At 48.4% G+C, this 14319-nt stretch overlaps 1 protein-coding gene across 1 annotated transcript; it reads right to left on the bottom strand.

Annotated features, from left to right (window-relative positions):
- Positions 1-1941: 1941 nt before the first annotated feature.
- dhrs3b (dehydrogenase/reductase (SDR family) member 3b) lies at positions 1942-12797 on the bottom strand. The gene is made up of 6 exons (XM_036531507.1): positions 11580-12797; positions 5257-5400; positions 4273-4392; positions 3811-4049; positions 3323-3448; positions 1942-2849 (listed from the first exon to the last, which is right to left on the bottom strand). The coding sequence occupies exons 1-6, from the start codon at positions 11769-11771 to the stop codon at positions 2765-2767; spliced, it is 906 nt and encodes a 301-aa protein (XP_036387400.1). The 5' UTR covers positions 11772-12797; the 3' UTR covers positions 1942-2764.
- Positions 12798-14319: the final 1522 nt, after the last annotated feature.

Raw genomic sequence — 14319 nt, 5'->3', positions numbered from 1 at the left:
GACAGCCATGGACAGAACTTCCATCCTGCCCTTCCTCAAAGACATCTTTAGACACATGACATCATATCTCTGGTCTGTAATTGGACCAGAGCTACCCCTCCCCTTTACTAAGATGTGGAGTGTGGTGGCCGGGAATTTAGACTTCAGAGGATTCTGGGAAGGGGGAGGAGGGGAGCGGCACTTTTCTGGAACTCTGGGCACAGGCTTACAGCAGCAGAACCAGTTGAAATGAACTCCACTCGCTGGCCTGGGACATGTCTGATGGGTAATTGGGCCCAGACTGCAGTCTTCTGTAGTGATTCCAGGAGTTCAGGAAATCTACAGCAGAAATCTTATTACTCATTCGGAGAGCATCGGCCCTCTTCCAGGGTGAGTTACACAGCCTGCATTTAGCACGTTCACACAGCCGGATATTTACAGTGGGAACCTTACTCAAGGGTGCACCAGCAGTGCCCGTATCAGGGATTTGACACCAAAACCTTCTGGTTACAGCCTCTGTCCTGACTGCAGGTCCTCCACGCAGCGCACAGTGCAGGATGCCAGCCTGACCTTTGTCTTCTCTCTGTGATGATGAGGAGGACTCGCTCAGACTGGTGTCTTCCTCACTCCACAGACGGGAGGGTCAGTTCTGGGTGATCAATGCCTTTCCCACAAGCCTCTCTGATTCATCTACCATTTGGCTAACCAGCCTCTGAACACCCTCCCACACACAGACACACACACACTCACTCACTCACCCACTCACTTACCCAACCAAACACACACTAGCATACACACACATTGAGTCACTCAACGATCCATGTGCACACAGACACGCACACAGACACACAGACAGTCACACACACACGTTCCTCGAGACCCCAGCCATCTTCTTCTGAAGCATGCACACTTGCCTCAGCCCCCCTTCCTAAACCGAGCCAATCCCTCCCTTTAGGCCCATGTGTCAGAGGGTCAGGGGCAGCTGCTTTTTGGGTCCGTGTTTGTTTGGGTCAGACTGGCTTGTACTGTCAGGGTGTGATCGCTCCACTGTGGTTCTGGACTCCTGCCCTCAGCGATCTGATCTGGCTCATTCTGACTCATTAGTTCATCTTCAGACATTCTAACAATAATGGAAATTGGCAACAGGCACACTGACTAAGAGAGAAACTTCTATCTTGCGGTGGTGCCACTTTTAGCTGCCACAGGTCAAGCTGCATTGCCGCATTACAGCGGTTAACAGCTAGTGTGTATGTCTGCATGTCCATTTCCTAATGATGTTCCCGCTTTATGAGGATTAGACCAATACAGCTCTGTACCCTGATAAATTCTTACAGACATCCGTTTCGGAAGATAAAAGCGTCTTCAGTTTTTAATGGTGGCTTTGATGCTTGCTGGTACATGCTTTGTTTTGTACTACCCGCCACAGGTAGTACAAAACCACAGGTACACATTCGATCAAGATTTGTGCGCATTGAGTGTCTGTCACTGTTAGCTAGGTAAATTTTAATGTTTAAAATTCCAACTAATTGGTGAAGAATGCATGAAACAGAGATGCTGAAATTGTTTCTGATAGTAAAGACTGACTCCAGTTAAACAGAATGAACAGTGAAAACAGACCTGCTAACAGACAGGCACTGTGACCCCCCCCCCCCCCCCCCCCCCCCCCCGTTCGGAAACCTGTCCCACACCCACAGAAGTACAAGGCAACAATGTCCCACAGTCTTTCCAAACAGGAAGTTGTGCAACACGCTGGGCCACTTTTTGGTGACCTCAGCCAGTGAAATTATATCAAATGCTAACGCTTTACATATTTTGTTTCTTGAACACAGAGATCATATAAAAGCACACATCCATTTGGAAAATATCATATTTCCCATTTACTCCCCTCCTCTTCCCAAATGTCAGATGCAATCATTAATGTAATGTAGAAGGGGAGATCTGTTATTCATATAATGCCTTTTTTCCATCCACTATCGTGCTGTATGTACATACACATATGATTTGACTGCATTGCACCTTGAAAATTACATTTAAAGGATAAAATCTGAAACACCTATCACCAATACGACTAGCCTGACAGGTATGTTGCCAGAGAGGCTGGTCCTCTGGTGGCCTTTGTCTGGCTGCTATCCACAGTGAGCGTTTCACTCCACTGTAAGACACTATGACGGGGGTGTTGCAGAGGCCGTTGTGTTTATGAGAGGCTGGGTTTGCGTGTTCGGCACTGATTACTGTAAGAGCCCCTTCCCAGAGGAGCGCTATGACACAGCCCAGCCCAGGGTGACCTCACGATCAGTGGCGCAGCAGCGACGGGTCGTCATGGAAACGAGACGGCGAGCAGACTGTCGTGTTCATCTCCCCTAAAACTGCACCTTTATTCAGTTCACTTTCAGTTTAAGATTAAACGAGACTTCAACTCTTCAAGGCAGATTAGAAAATAATATTAAAACCCTAATAAACCCATCAAGTCCACAGGTCTGGATGTGAGGATGCTTCAGGGGTGAGGGAGCTCCTCTCCTTCTGACCACTTCCTGCTTCCCCTGTGCTCCTCATTACATCACCGTTCCAGATTCTCAGAGCTCTAACGGTCTGAAGGGGAATATACAGAGTGCTGACAGAGTCCTTCCAAATGCTCTGGCGTAACGTGTGTAAGCCAGACCACAGCTGAGACTCTGCGGCCTCTCAGAAGGCTCATCCTGCAGGCTGAGATCGGCGCTGCCCCCTCCCCGTCCCTCTGTCCAATAAGATTACGGCTCTCAGGTGTCCTGCTGCTGACAGACCCCGCTTATGTCCGGCCCTTGAAGGTGTTCATACAGGAGTATGATCCCGTGAACCTGTGGATTTCCTCCAGAGCGCACTGCGGCAGGAAGCTGTGAGGGAAATGAAGAGAGCAGAGCATGATGGTCCAGCCAGCTTAGAATGGGTCTCCACGTTTCAGCGCAAATAAAATGTAACATCATTACAGAAGATAAGTAATTAATAAAACATCCTTCAAGTACACGTCTAAGGATGGAAACCCTCAAACATGAGTTAAACACATTCAACTGATTATTTGAAAAGTCCACGTTTTCAGAGGTTCCTGAGTGTCGCAGTTGGCGAGGCACTCATCCTGACCAGGACCCCACAGGGAGAAGGGGAGTGGCTCACATCCTCCAATCAGAGCCAACTTTACTGCCGTGTGCTGTGCGACTCATTGTGCAGAAAAAGCCATTGGCTGCATGTGAGAGTATCGGGGAGTATCATTCGCTTCAGCACTCTTACACGCGTGCAGAGTATCACGGTGAGATGAGCCCATTGCTGATTCTGCACACAGGGCTGCATACAGCAGAGACAGCAGGCTGACCTTTTGAGGATGACGAGGAGGCGCATGGTCCAGGGCAGGTAGACGAAGGCTGTGTTGGTTCTGACCGCGTCCACAGTCCGCTGGGCCACCAGCTCCGGTCGCAGGGGGGGGAAGAGCTGCGGGAAGCTGCGGGGGTCGGGAGAGGTTAAGAAAGGTCAAGATAAACCAATCCCACAGATCTGCTGCTGTCTCAACGAAGACTGGGCATCAAGCAGCAGCACAGAGGCCGTTTTCCTGCATTTCACTCCAAATGCTCACGCTATTTCCATTCCAATAGCAGTATATCCAGCTTTAATATGAGCACTTGCAAAGTACAGCTTACACTTCTACAGTGACCATCTGTCCCTTCCTCCCTCCCTCTCCCTCTGGGTTATTCTCCCATCTACCACCCTCTCTCCCCTGGCTCTACCCTCCTCTTTCTCTGTCCGCACTCTCCCTCTCTCTCCCTCCCTTGCTCTCTGTAAACACTCTCTCTCCTCCTCTCTCACCGGACTCTCATGCCCTGGAACATCTCGGTGTTGGTGTGGAAGGGCAGCACAGTGGTGCAGCCCACCCCGGGGCAGTCCAGCAGCCCCAGGGTCAGGCTCTCCATGAAGGCCAGGGAGGAGGCCTTGGAGGTGCAGTAGTCGATGGCGCCGGGGATGGAGGAGAGGGAGAGGATGGAGTTTATGCAGACCACGTGCCCATGCTGCAGCTCCAGCATCCGCGGGAGGAACGCCTTTGTCGTCTGGAGAGGGAGGGGAGATACGTGACTCTTTTGATACCTCTACCCGGAATTTTCCACAACAGCATGGACCACAGCTGTCAAGGCAGCTAAAACCTGTTAAGTGATACCAGATCAATATCAGTGTTTAGCTGACACTTTGATTAAGCCTAATCTTTGAAATCCTAGCTGGAATAACCACAGTGTGACCCAGGACTGAAACAGGGCAGCAGAGCACTGTACCTACCCAGAACTGGCCCAGTGTGTTGATGTGCTGTGACTTCAGAAGAGCATCATCGTCACTGTCCATCAGACTCTTCCCATGCACCACTGCGGCGTTGTTCACAAGAATGGTGACGTCCCCCACCTGGCAAGAATAAAGGACAGATAGAAGAGTTAGGCTTATTTGTAATTATTTGTTTATTTGTTTCCTGTTTATTTGTTTCCTGTCCTTCATTCAGATGAGACATTAAAACGAGCCCGATTCACTTCGGTCATTACAGATTCAGCAGCAGTTATCACAGAGTTGGGGTGTCTCAGATGTCCTAGCGAAAATCCAGGCCTGAATCTCTAAATCTGGCTGTGGTGGCTGGCTGGGTAACTGGCTGTGTAAGCCGTCCCTGTCTCCCTCAGACGGGCGTTGTGGAGGAACGTGTTTTCCGTGTATTTCCCAGGTGGACGGCACACTGATTGAGCCTCATTGTAAAGCTCCTGTAAGGGCTGAAAGACTCCACTGTGAGGCAAAAATGAGCCCCAGGTCAGCTTCAGCACTGATGGACTGGCACATTCCCCCCCTCCCGTATTTTATCCGGGTTTTTCACATGGGGGTCGGAGGCGTTTTTGGGAAGTCCTGTCCCCCCCTCCGTGACCCCCTTACTGGGGTTATCACACAATCTGTGATAATATTTCAGCTTGGCTTATTGATTTTTATCAAAATATAGAGCTCTAGGTGTTTATTTTTTTCAAGATTTCCCCAAGTTCTAGGACTTCCAATTCCACATTAGGCTCATCCCACTGTGACGGCCTCCGCACTTCCACAGAAGCACTGGAGAGAGGGAATGCAATTCTCCTGCTCACATGTCTGCACTACAAGTCCTACAATGCATCACGGTGAAAGCTGATTGGTGGATAGGTCACTGATGCCATCTGGGCATCTCATAGGAGTCTAATGATTGGCAGGGTGTCTGAGAGAGGTGAGAGGTTTGATTGGTCCAGGGTTCAGGTTACGCACCTTTTCCCTGACCAGCTTGGCCTGTTTGTAGACTTCCTCCCGGTTGCCCACATCACACAGGAAGTAGTGGCACTCGGTTCCCGCCAGCGAGATCTCCTCACAGGTCTCCTCCAGACACTTCTCTGTACGTCCCCACAGGATCACCTGGCGGGGGTGAAGGGTGAAGGGTTAAGGGTCAGGGGATTCAAAAGAATACCAAACAGAGCAGAATCTGACGTCTACCTGAAATCCCCTCCGCAGTGTACTGGAACACTGTGGTGTGAACTGCAACACACGCGTCTCTACAGTGTATATATTTTGATCTCAATTCATAAAAGAAATGGCAATACTTGAACACACACTTTTTTAAAAAATGACCCCTACACCTCAGCCCTCCCACCCGCCTCACACATACACACATTATTAGTGGGAAAATGGTCTTTTACTGGTCAGAAAACTGCATTTGTGGAGCCAGCAGAGTAGCCACTTAGCCAGTCAACGGTGACAAAATGAGTATATTTCGGGAGGACACTATTTCTGGTATGTTGTATGTAAGTTTTCCTGTGTGGGTGTGTACATGTGTGCATGCATGTGCGTGTGTGATTCAGATGGCCCTTTAACCCCACTATGAGGCTGACATTGTGACGGAACACCGTGACAGCAGTGTTCCGCCTGGCACTGTGGGTGTGAGGGAGTGAGTGTGTTTTCAGAGATCCAGTTTTAATGGGTTTTAACTGAATATCTCCCAGTGGCAGCTTTCCGGACCTCTTCCTGTTCAGCACGGTCATTTCATACACACGCCTATTCGAGTCACCTAATCAACACAAAACAATCCAGATAACTTCATGCAGAGCACTTTTAACAGCAGGATAATTTCACAACCAATCTTGCTCTTCTGTCCTTTTAACCCCTTAAGGTTTTGCCTTCCACTGAAATCTAATTTCCCCCAAGCTTAATCCTTCCTGAGCACACAGCCACAGAGGACCGCGGCTCGTTAACAAAGAGAGAATAAGAAGAGCAGCAAACGAAGCTTTGCCTATTTCCAAACACTCCCTTATCAGCAATCACAGTCGGAGAGATCGCATGGCAGGGGCCTATCTGCTCCCTCTGAAAGGCCCCTCTCCATATGCCTCAAGTGCAAACACACAGCCCAGCCGGGGTCCTCAGAATCTGAATGAGTCTGTATTTATGTGTGTGTGTGTGTGTGTTCTCTCCAAAACACCCTCCCACCTATTCTGTGACAAAGGAAGAAACTGTGTTGATAGTAATTTTGTCTCCCTCTCGCTCTCTCTCTCCCTCTCACAAGAGATTCGAGATTCAAATTATGCTTTGTTGGCACACCATTTATGGTCTGATAAACAAAATCATTAAGAATAACCTTGCTCTCTCCCTCTCTCTCCCAAGATTCAAGATCCCAATTGTTCTTTCTTGGCAGGACTTTACAATGAACAGCAATGCCAAAGTACTTTTACAAATGGGGTATGTATTAGTACGATAAACAAAATCATTTAAAGGATATCCCTGCACTGTTTCTCTCTCTCCCCCCCGTCACCTCCCATGTGTCATCTTCCTCTGCTGTGATCTTGATGACATCAGCGGCCTCGCTTTGCACGGTTGGTGAGTTGGCTGACCTGCCCATGAACCTGGATTCTGTTGAGTGATCCGCACGGCAGTGTGCCGCCAACCACGCCTCCCCCCCCCCACCCCCCTCCCTCATGCTCTTTGCCGGCTGTCCATTCACACACTCCACTGGGGGGTTAGGAGGAGGTTTAACAGAGAAACCCCCCCCCCCCCCCCCACTAAGAGGCTTCATTTATTCAGGTCTGAGTAAATATTTACTGGCGCTTGTGCCTTACAGTGCATATGTAAAAGCTTAGGTCAGCACCAAAGGGAGATGGGTCAATACAAACTCCCATGATGCACAGCTGAAGCCTCCTCGTTTCAGCTTTCTCCGCGGTCTGCTGGAGGAGCAACAGGGGGCCCTGTGGTCGAAGGGCTGCACCCTGTCACAGCATGGAGACCGCCACGATGGCCCGCACCCTGTCACAGCATGGAGACCTCCACGATGGCCCGCACCCTGTCACAGCAGTGGAGACCACCACGATGGCCCGCACCCTGTCACAGCATGGAGACCACCACGATGGCCCGCACCCTGTCACAGCATGGAGACCGCCACGATGGCCCGCACCCTGTCACAGCATGGAGACCACCACGATGGCCCGCACCCTGTCACAGCATGGAGACCGCCACGATGGCCCGCACCCTGTCACAGCAGTGGAGATCGCCACGATGGCCCGCACCCTGTCACAGCATGGAGACCGCCACGATGGCCCGCACCCTGTCACAGCATGGAGACCGCCACGATGGCCCGCACCCTGTCACAGCAGTGGAGATCGCCACGATGGCCCGCACCCTGTCACAGCATGGAGACCGCCACGATGGCCCGCACCCTGTCACAGCATGGAGACCGCCACGATGGCCCGCACCCTGTCACAGCATGGAGACCGCCACGATGGCCCGCACCCTGTCACAGCATGGAGACCGCCACGATGGCCCGCACCCTGTCACAGCATGGAGACCGCCACGATGGCCCGCACCCTGTCACAGCATGGAGACCACCACGATGGCCCGCACCCTGTCACAGCATGGAGACCGCCACGATGGCCTTCACCCTGTCACAGCATGGAGACCACCACGATGGCCCGCACCCTGTCACAGCATGGAGACCACCACGATGGCCTTCACCCTGTCACAGCATGGAGACCGCCACGATGGCCCGCACCCCACTGGCAGGCACTTGGGAAAGACTTGGGAAATGACTGCATTTGTCACTCTGCCTCATCAACTTCTGGATAACTGCAGGGTTAAAGTGCACACTTTAGCTTCAGTGTGATTTCTCACATCCAGAATGGATAATGATCACTGCTGTAAAAACACACACTGTGTGTGCAGCTTGTCACTGATGGCCATGTTATGCATTGCTGCTGAACGTGTTTCAGATTTTTAAAGTCTTCAAAGACTACCTGCAAAAGCAAAGAGTGATGTAGTCTTCACAATATACGACTCGCTACATTATTATTCATAACAGTGAGTAAATCTACTCAAACATGAAATGTGGTGGTCACGTTACAGTACCTCACCGTTGTGCTTTACAGTGATTCCTTGCATAACTGCCCCTCACACCCTTCCTACTCCCTCCTCAGTGCCATCCCTAAATAAACTCCGCAGCTTCTGCTGTCTAGCCTGTATGTTAGATTTGGCAAATGGCTCCGGTGGTAAATGTTAGGCCTGCAGAGCTGGAGCTGCAGCTTAAATGTGGTCACTTTAGGCCCTGGGACCCTGCAGTCTGGGAACAAACAGCCCATCCAGTGTGGTAAGAAGAGCATTCCAAACCCGACCCCCCTGAAAGTGCTGGGGGGGGGGGGGGGGGGGGTGATTTCTGCCTTCAGTGGTACAGTAGCGTGTTCTGTGAAGGTGAGCCAGTGGTCTAACACACTGCCCAGCTAAAGAGCATTAGCTGAGCAACAGCACACCATTTCTGCACCAAATAACACTATTAAGTTATTTGGTGGACTAATTGTTATTTAACTATTACACATATTTATAGGAATATCTCTTAAATTGCATTTTGATTTCAAGTCACTCTTATCCAGAGCATCCTTCATAGACCTACACTCTTTACATTATCCATTTAAAGAAATAAATTGTGTACAATATCCATTTATACAACTGGATAAACTCCTTTCACTAGGGAACAACATCTGTGGCCCACCTGGGAACTGAACCAACAACCTTCAGGATTCTTTTCCATTCAGTCATTTTGGTCATAAGATTTTGTTGGCCTTTCTGACTGTGTCACTTTGAACAAGATAAATGATAAAAATATGGCTGAATTTGATGAGACAACTGCCTTTGAGAGGAGGAAGAGGTCATTGGCTTTAAGGGCTGTGACAGTCAGTGTGAGTGGAGAGATGCAATCTACTGAGTGCCCCTCCACTTCCACCCAGATTTACAACCCCTCTCTCCCTGCTGCTATTTGCATGTTTCAAAGGTTAAAATTCACATTTCTGCGTGTTTTACTGGCATTAGTTGAGCTTATTTTTACCTTGCATTACTCAGTTACATCAAGGAATAAAACTACACGAATAGCAATGAAATGAAATGCGAATGAAATGTAGCGTTGAATCGGCACAACTTGCGTAGTGTCTCATTTGTGCTAATTACATCTTTTCATAGACATTCATTTAGCAAACTCTAGCTAACTAAACTCTGGCTCAAAAAAGGCTGATATTGGGAAAAAAAACATATTTTGTCCACCTCTTTTTTGGTATATTTGTCCCAGCCTTAGAGTATTATATATAACGCTGATACTGATCCTACAAACAGGGTTGAAAAACCTGCTATATCCTGGGGGGATGTCAATTCATGCACAGGGACAGGGTGAACTTTTGAACTCTCAAAGTAAAACCATCCGACACCTGCTGTAGCACACAAATACTTTACTCGATAAAGGCCACTGTAGTCAGTGAAAGACATTGTTTGCCGGCATTGTGTCCCGTGTGATGAATGATGTGCCCCCATTCACGCCTGACTTTGGGTACGAGGCTCGCAGCGCTTTGTCAGAGCGCGGCCAGGGCGCAACACAAACTCCGCTTTTATCGCTCCGGCGATCACGTGATGCGAAAAGGACCTGCCCTCTGGCTGACCCGGCGTGTTGTGCAACTCGAACCCGAAGCGAGGGAGCCGTGCCTCATTTCTGATTGGCTGCGTTCCCTTTTGAGGATGCAAGCTTGGCGCTGAAGTTTCTAAGAAACGAGGCAATAGATTTAAATAGAAGAAGAAAAAACACACAATCTTTAAAACGCGTCAGTCCCCTGATACACCTTTATGGGCTCGGTGAATAGACCCCAGTGGCACGGAGCGGTGAGAACGTTAAACTGAGTACTGTAACTGAGCGTAAAGGCTGTGACCTGGTGCTTATCACGGTGAAGACTCTTTGGAACCCAAGTCATTCCTTTCTGACAGCTCTAGATAAGACTTTCACAAAAGCGCTGCACAGTGGTAGTTTCATTCCACCTTGAGGGACACGATTCATTTGCACAACAAAGGCTTTTGTGGACCCATCTGGGCTTGATAATGTTTTGAATAAACGGATCATTTCCAACAGATACCCAAACCATCACAAACTGTCCTCGCAATGTTCCTGTAACATCGTTAGAACATCATCTGCCTGTAATGTCACTGCAACAGACTGTTGCACAGATAAGCGATATTCACGACTCACTATTGCTGCAGGCAGCTGTGGAACAACGCGATTACAATACAGAGCAAATACCAGCACGAAAATGAAATTAAGCAACAACACAGCCTTTCGCTACCAAGTACATGTACAAGTAAACTCTGAAACACGCTTAAATAAAAAAGCTTCGAATATGTTGCATAACAGCTAGAGTTTCAGGGTCAGCGTGCATTTCTATTTTTAAACATCCACTACTGAACCTCGCCTTGTGGTATGACTCCGCAACCTTTCACATAAACATGTTTCAGCGAGTTTAATTTAGGCTTTGTTGACGTGACCCGATTATTAACCGAGCTGGACTTTCGCTCTAGATTATTCACTTCAGCGCGTTCTTCTCGCCATCGAAGCTAACCTGCCAATGTGGGCAATTAGCGGCTTTACAGTTTGGCTGGCAGCAGTCCAGAAATTCACGGACCCGGATGCCAGGGCTGGCCTGCGCTTACAGAGTCTTGTGGCACAGGAGCTGTTGAAACGTTCCTCTATCATCGACACAAGCTGTAACACTATGGCTGTTTATTGGGTAACTACCACATAGCAATAGTGGTTAAAAGTTGGTAGTTAAAAGTGTATGTGTTCACCCACCTAAATGCTGCTCCTCCATGAGCGTGCACGCAGCAGAGGAGTTATTCGCGGGATGGCAACGGTTAGTTTGCGTCGCCAAGCCAGGCATTTTCTCGACTGATAATTTTGAAAGCACGTCAGAAAGCAGAACTGTTGGCTGAAAGCTTTGTTGGTGGTACCCTTACACGTCCTCCAATATGCGTTTAAATTATTGCAGTATTAATAAACGAGAATACTCAAATTATAATCACCCTAATTCTTCAAACTGCGCGAAATCGCCGAGAGCATACGGACCGTTATAATCACATAATGCACACACATTTACATAAAATTCAATGATTTTTTGGTGCTTAGAAAGAAAGTGAGGCTGCACTGTAAATTCAGTACGTTTCGCATTATTCTATCCGGTAGTGCGTTGTAGAGAGCAGGTAACAGCTGCCTCATTCCGGTGGAACCCGTACAGCAATCAGCGATTAAGATTTACCTTTTGAGCCCCCTGCGCGGCAAACTCCCTGGCCAGGTGACGGCCGATGCCTCTTCCCCCGCCGGTGATCAGCACCACCTCTCCCCTCAGATCCCTCCTTTTGCTCGGGAGCAACATGCGAAAAAGCGCCTTTAATGTGTAGAATATGATCTGGACAGGGAAGAGCAGCACGGAGCTCGACTTCCATTCCATTTTCTACTCTTTATGCAACGGGCGACTTCAGCGCAAATTGGCTAAAACGGAGTGTCCTAGACGTGCTTCCAGCAGCTCCCAGACAGAAAAGTTTAAGGGCTTTTTGGCATCAGCGCAGCTCTTTCCGTACGCTCGCCTGCTAGACACGAGTCCCCTTAGCAATTCTTCTATATTTGTTCCTGTGGTTGCTATGGTGAATATTTCATCACTAAGGGCCACGCTTTACACTGACAATCCTATTTAAAAGTGTTCTTTTATGAGTTAAAAAAAAAAGACACGCCAGCGAGCTGATCCTCGTTTCTACAAGTCAGAAAGCAAGCCTTAATCGGTGCTCCGTTTCAAAGCAAGTCAAATTTGTATGTCTGTGACAGTTGGAACAGCACGGGTGTCACTAAATCCTTCTGCCGTTAGCACAAATGTTTCATTTCTGAAAGACCTTCTGCGTAATTCTATTACAGATATTCGCTAATAAAGTAAAATATCTGCGAAAGACGCGCTCTAAGCAGAAGAAGCGCGCTGTGCGCTGCAATACGGTGGGGTTCGCGGTCCTTGTGCAAATAGTGTCGCTTCTCATTGAGTCGCTGTTCGGTAGTCTTTCCCCATTTATTGAACGTCTGGGGTGTTTGGGTCTGATAGGAGCTTTTAAATAGTATTAATCCTGATTGACAGCTGAGGTACTTGAGAATATTGCACTACTGTGTCGTCTGTGGGTGGGTGTTTTCGACTCCTCGTTCCTCCACCCCCAGAAGCGTTGTAATTACAGCCGTGACATAAGCACAGTCAACAGTCTTCTACTGTACAGAGAAGGGTATGCTTCATTGCAACTGCAGTCTGGCCAGGCGGCAGTCCCCTTTGGAAAATAAACCCGAACAAAAAGCCAACCTTCTAGACGTGCTTTACGCCATGAAATCAGGCATCGTTTCGTGGAAGATAAAAAAACATCCGTCTTGTCAATTTTCTGCGATTATCTTCCGTTTAATTAATCCTGCCTCGATTTTGAATAGTTTGCAATTGATCATTCCAAAGTGCTTCTTTCCCTGCTAATGTGTGCGTGTAGATGTGTTTACGTGTGTATACGTGTTTGTACGTACGTGCCTGCGTGCGCGTGTGTGGGAGGAGATGAACAGTGCACGCATGCACGTGATAATAATTTAGCGAGCTGGCAACTGGGTGACGTTAAATGTCGCTCTTAAAACGCCATAATAATACGTATAATTCATTGTTTGACTAGTGCAATCATGCGACAATACGTGACTGCTTCTTTATTCAAATTTTGCGCGCCCTGGGCTTTTGATGGACGGAGACACCATTAGACCCCCCCCCCCCCTCCTTTTTTTATTAAAGGTCATTGCCTAAGTTTCGCCTCATTATCGCAATGACACGAACCTGAAGATCAGTCGGGCAAATAATACGTTAATGTAAATCTACAATATTTCGGTAACACAGCAGGGGCTGACAAAATGTGGCCCGCGGGCCGGGGGGGAAGAGCGCCACCTGCTGGTCACCCACACGCCTGCCGCAGCAGCCTGTGTTCGCAGGAAGTTTACCATCCCAGTCAGCAAGCCCACTTCTCCCTGCATTCAGCTGCTTGCAGGTTTTATTCTGTCACCCACCGTACCACAGGAGAGGAGGACATTTATGATTTTTTATGAAGATCTTGACAAACAGCAATGGGTGATGCGTCAGGAGGGAAAAAGTTGTGTAGTGCATAGTGGTGTAGTACAAAACATTGATAATAACTAAATGTAACAAAGAAACAAATGATTATAATGAAATGTGATGAAGAAACCAACGATTGTAACGACATGTGGAAGAAGAGAGGAGAATGTTCCGGCATTTCCCCCAGATGCCCTGTGACTGTGCTGCAGTCACACTGGTATAACTGGCTGAAGTACGAGGTAACAGAGTGAGTGTGGGTGAATGCGACGGCAGGAGATTTCGCTACATGTGAAATTAACATCAGGAGAACTGGCTGCAGAGCTGTCAGTCACAGCTCACCGTGTACCGTTCTCCACAGGCTGCCATTCTCACATGCCTCAGGCCTGCCCATCCTCCCCTTCTGAGGGCAGGCTTCCCTCCCTGAGCCCAGGCCATCTCTGTCCCGGTGCTCGCACCCGGAACACCACAGGTTCTTCATCACTGCTACACCATGTTACTGTGATTATAAGGTTTTCACATTTGGCTGGGTTTATGTTATGTCTGTCTCTGTGGCACGTGTGCGGAGCAGTGTGTAGATCCCATGTTCCAGCTGTGTTCTGAACGACTCTATCTGTGCTGCTGTTTTGATTGTCTGGTTATACACACTATGCAGGTTACTCTGGGTGAGAGAAACTGACTGAAACGTAGTAGGCTAAATTATGTGTGTGCTATGCATTTACCATTCCTGTGATGTGTTTAATATGCTAGTTATTGTCATATTAAATATGTGTTTCATAGACTGAGATATATACGATTGTTTAACCAGTTTGGAAAGCTTGTTCTTCATAAAGATCTCTTGATTTGTTAGAGATGAGCAGAGTAAAATATCAGGTAAATAAAAATAAACAAA

Source organism: Megalops cyprinoides, chromosome 6 (assembly GCF_013368585.1).
Source record: "Megalops cyprinoides isolate fMegCyp1 chromosome 6, fMegCyp1.pri, whole genome shotgun sequence".
NCBI lineage: Eukaryota > Metazoa > Chordata > Actinopteri > Elopiformes > Megalopidae > Megalops > Megalops cyprinoides.
Note: the sequence above shows the minus strand (reverse complement) of the source record. Positions and strands in the feature narration are given on the sequence as shown.